General features: G+C 51.6%; 1 protein-coding gene across 1 annotated transcript; it reads left to right on the forward strand.

The window, feature by feature from the left end:
* The first annotated feature begins 1200 nt into the window (after positions 1 to 1200).
* Positions 1201 to 4502, forward strand: LOC142026110 (olfactory receptor 14A16-like). Its single transcript, XM_075018945.1, has 2 exons — positions 1201 to 1384; positions 3523 to 4502. The coding sequence occupies exon 2, from the start codon at positions 3540 to 3542 to the stop codon at positions 4500 to 4502; it is 963 nt and encodes a 320-aa protein (XP_074875046.1). The 5' UTR covers positions 1201 to 1384; positions 3523 to 3539.
* The last annotated feature ends 209 nt before the right edge of the window (positions 4503 to 4711 follow it).

Consider the following 4711-nt stretch of genomic DNA (forward strand, 5'->3'; position numbering starts at 1 on the left):
GTCTTCCAATGAGGGAAAGCTCTCAGGTTCTCCCTGGCCACAGAAGTCATTCACATCAGGTGCTGGGCTGCTTTGCAGGTGACCCCGAACAGCCCTGACCACATTCTTTGCTTCCATTTTACTTCCCTGAAACTACAAGTGCTCCTGTTTTATTATCATAACACCATACAAAAAGAACAGCCTACCCTGCTAATCTTTTCCCCATTGGCGATACATTACTTCTTTTGTAGCCTCTTCTGGTGTTTTTGAGAGGGTTCCTGTGGCATTTTGCACCTTGGTAGGCAACTCCATGAAGCGCATCGTTCTCTTTCATCACCTGCAGTGTCCTGTAATTCTTCATATGCATCCACTGCTTGAGGCAGCGGCCCACAGACCTTACATGTTGAGGTGGTGTATTTTCAGCCCAGAGAGCTCTTGAGACACTTGTGGATTTGGCCAAAGAAACCTCCAGAAGTTTTGCAAGGCAAAGGGGACAAGGTTTGCACTGGCTCAGAATAACCCCATGCATTGGGACAGGCTGTGACATGACTGGCTGAGGAGTTGCCTGGGGGGAAGGTCATGGGGGTTATGATGGATGCCATGTGAGCCAGTGGGTTTCCCATTCCTAAGGAGGATGGGGAAACTGGAGAAAGTCCTTCAATAATCCTTCACGTGTTTGTGTGATTTCCCTAGGAGTCTCAGTATCTACCCGAAAAAGCATTAACCTGCCTAAATGTAAATATCTGCAACGTAGCAGTCTACATCTGTGTCAGCCCCTCCGGGTAATGCCAGTTGAATCAGTGTCTGCCATATAAGGCATGATAGCCCATCCTCAGGGACACCTCCAAAGCACTTCAGATGAAGGGTGGTCTTGCAAAAGGTCGCCCTTTATGTTCCCCAGGTGGCCTGGACACTGCTGGTTTTCCTCTCCAGAGAGTGGCAGAGGCTGGATCTGATTCTCAGCACAGATGCCTTTCCAGGAAGCCACAGGCATGGGGGTGGCTCAGCGTGTTCTTTCTGACGCTTCACGCAGCACCCATTTTGATAAATTTGGTACTTTTGTGTGACTACGCCTTCTGCACAGATGATCATAAAAAGACAACCATTTCATAAGAGGTGGTACATTAAAAGTAATTCTGAGAGAAGGATTATATTTCTGGAAAGAAAAATAGTTGCATGTAGATGTAACTTTGTCTGCGAGTGGAAAATTTTATTTCAGGAAAGAAGTGTCTCTCCTGAGCTGAGGGAATATACATCAGTGATTGCTTCAGCCTGTTTCCCAGCAGGTTTCCCTGGAGCCCCAGGGACACCTGGAGGGAGCCCAGAGGGGGCAGAGAAAGGGCTGCCTTGGGCTGCTCCTCTGCTGCTGAGCTGGGCTGGGCTCCTGGGCTGGAGGGAGCTCATGGCAAGCAGGCAGCACTGCCGAGAGACAGCTCTGCCCAGGAGCAGCTCCTCTGCAAAGCACAGCAGGGCTGAGGCACCGAGGGAAGAGGAGGGAAGGGAGATGGAGTTTAAAGGCAGTCTGGGGTGGGAGGAGAGAGGAGAGCTGACCTGGAGAAAAATCTTGACAGCCCTTGACAGGGTAAGTCTCTGGCTGCAGGGCAATGCAGCTGTGGTTCCTGGAATGACCTCCTAAAGCTGGCACATCCCACAGCCTATGGGATCTGTCAGAGGGACTCTCACAGTTTCTGCAGTGCAGAGAAAAAGGCCGTGCTTTGGAGCACAGCTTCCCTGCTGCACCCTCAGAGGGACAGGGCATGTCAGCTGCCTTCACCTGGGGATGGCTGCAGAGGGTGAAGGTGGGTGTGCAGCCAGGGGTGCCCAGGGCTGTCCTTCTGAGCAGGGTCCCTGCACCGTGGGGGGCTGTGTGCTGGGGCAGGGACTCTTCCACCGGTCGGGGTAAGTACTCAGCCTGCCTGGGAACTCCAACAGCAGAGTGGGGAGAAGCTGTGGGTGGAAGAAGCATCTCGCAGCAGGGCAGGGTCCTTCTGCTGACAAGAGGGTGCTGTGTGGGTCAGGGCAGCTCACAGCTCCAGATCACCCCCAGGACGTTTCCAAGGGCACGTTTCAAGAGGAAGGTCAAAGCAGGGATTGCTATAAAGTTAAGGAGCTTTCCTGAGTCTTTGTTTTCAGTTTCCTATTCTTGGGGAATTTTGGGGAGAAATGGAAAAGGAGCTGTCATGCTTGAACCAGTCCCTGAGACTCCTGAGCTGTGAATTGGAGTGATCAGTAAGTCTGAGAGGACCATCCTGAAGTAGAGCACAGGGACTGAGAACAACTGCCTGGCTGTGCTGGTGTCTGGGAGGTGGCATGCACAGCTGGGTAAGGGTAACTCTTTCCTGACTGCCCCACTGCTTCTCCCCTTGCCTCTCTGAGCCAGACCATCCCTGTGTTTTTCCTTATTTCCCCACTTGTCTCTGTTATTGCTGTTGTTATCTTGTTCTTGCTGTCAGGCTCTCTGGGCATGGGAATTTCACCTGCAGAGTTACACACTGATCTTGTGGGTCCTGCCATGCAAGTGTGTCCATGGGAACAAGCTTACATGTGTCCAAGTTTTCCTCCAAGCTGTGGGTCTGTGGGCAATGCAGCCTGTTTCATTCCCTGGCAAATGAGCTGATTCTTCCTTCCTGAGATACCATCATCAGGACACTTGGCTAACTCCTTGAGGTGACCTTTGGGTGTCCTACCTCCTTTGGGTGTCCTTCCAAGCTGTGAGCTGCCCTCCAGGATCCAGATCTGTCCCATAGCATCTTGGTGTTTCTGAAAGCCTCATGGAGAAGCACAGAGATGCTATGAATGAGGACATGCTCTTGGGCTGGTGAAATGAGCCTGGTGTGTCCTTGGCTAGAAGCAGTGCGCTGAGACTTTGAGAAAGGGAGACACATTTGGTGGTCTGCAGTGGGTGTCTCTGCTCTCAGCAATGTCTGGTGGCTTTTCAGGGTAAAATATGAGAGTGTGATCACCCTCCATCTCAGAAAGGTGCAAGCACAGTGCAAGTGGGAACTAGACAGAAGGACAGAGCAGCTCCCCCTCTCTCTGCACTAAGCCACAGTCAATCCTCTTGACTTGCCTGGCCCATGCTGTTCTCCCGGAGCGCAGCAGAAATGCTGAAGGTTCCCGAGATCTAAGAAATATCTCCAGGGTTGATGTGTGCAGCTGTAAAAAACCCTAGAACTCTTAAACTGCTTTTACCTTCCTGATTCCTTAGCACTGGGAGTGCAGACGCTGACAATCCTGTCTGTGTTAGGAGTGCTTTCAGCTGACAAAGTCAAACACCACACTGGCCCCTGTCCGCACCGATCCCATGAACCCACTGCTGCAGAGCAGGGCTGACTTTTCAAGAGCCCATGGTCAGAGGTCCTGCTCTTCATTGCACACTCGGCCAGCACCAAGCAGGGCTCCAGCCACAGACCTGAAGGAAGGTCTCAGAGAAAAGGACAAGGGTCTGTGTGTGTGAGAGTGGGAGGGTCTATGGGAAATGGCTGTGATATTGCTCAGAGAATAATGCCCTGACTCTTCAGTGTCTTTTTTCTACTTTGACAGCAACACATTCCCACAGGATGAAAATGTCCAATGGAAGCTCCATCACCCAGTTTCTCCTCCTGACATTTGCAGACACACGGGAGCTGCAGCTCTTGCACTTCTGGATCTTCCTGGGCATCTACCTGGCTTCTGTCCTAGGAAACGGCCTCATCATCACTGCCATAGCCTGTGACCACCACCTCCACACACCCATGTACTTCTTCCTCCTCAACCTATCCCTCCTCGACCTGGGCGCCATTTCCACCACTGTCCCTAAAGCCATGGCCAACTCCCTCTGGGACAACAGGGCCATCTCCTACTTGGGATGTGCTGCCCAGGTCTTTCTGTTAATCTTTTTGATCTCAGCAGAATATTTTCTTCTCACTGTCATGGCCTATGACCGCTACGTTGCCATCTGCAAACCCCTGCACTACGGGACCCTCCTGGGCAGCAGAGCTTGTGTCCACATGGCAGCAGCTGCCTGGGGCTGTGGGTTCCTCTATGCTGTGCTGCACACTGCCAATACATTTTCACTACCCCTCTGCCAAGGCAATGCTGTGGACCAGTTCTTCTGTGAAATCCCCCAGATCCTCAAGCTCTCCTGCTCAGATGCCTACTTGAGGGAAGCTGGGGTACTTGTGGTTAGTGCCTGTTTAGTCTTTGGGTGTTTTGTTTCCATTTTGCTGTCGTATGTGCAGATCTTCAGGGCCGTGCTGAGAATGCCTTCTGAGCAGGGACGGCACAAAGCCTTTTCCACGTGCTTCCCTCACCTGGCTGTTGTCTCCTTGTTTGTAAGCACTGTCATATTTGCCTACCTAAAGCCCCCCTCCATCTCCTCCCCATCCCTGGACATGGTGGTGGCAGTTCTGTACTCAGTGGTGCCTCCAGCCGTGAACCCCCTCATCTACAGCATGAGAAACCATGAGATCAAGGATGCTCTGAGAAAACTAATCACCGGATGCTTTTCAGAAGGAATAAAGTTTCTGTTGTCTTCTGCATAGTAGAATGTCAGTTTTTGGGAGGAGAGGAAGGAAAAGCAGGGGTGGTTTCCAGGTGCCAATGATTGAAATGGGGGAGTAGAGCCATCACATGTGAAATGATCTAAAGGCTATGCCAGTTCAAAACTGGTATCTTCTGCTGCTATCTCAGAGGCCTTAAATCTTCAGCAGGAACCTGGCAGCTCTGAGATCCCTCCATCTCCCTCTCTTGT

This window comes from Buteo buteo, chromosome 31 (genome assembly GCF_964188355.1).
Source record: "Buteo buteo chromosome 31, bButBut1.hap1.1, whole genome shotgun sequence".
Taxonomy (NCBI): Eukaryota; Metazoa; Chordata; class Aves; order Accipitriformes; family Accipitridae; genus Buteo; species Buteo buteo.

Bases quoted from the DNA above. Each gene is read 5' to 3' on its own strand.
- LOC142026110 (XM_075018945.1), top strand. From the start codon at position 3,540: ATGAAAATGTCCAATGGAAGCTCCATCACCCAGTTTCTCCTCCTGACA.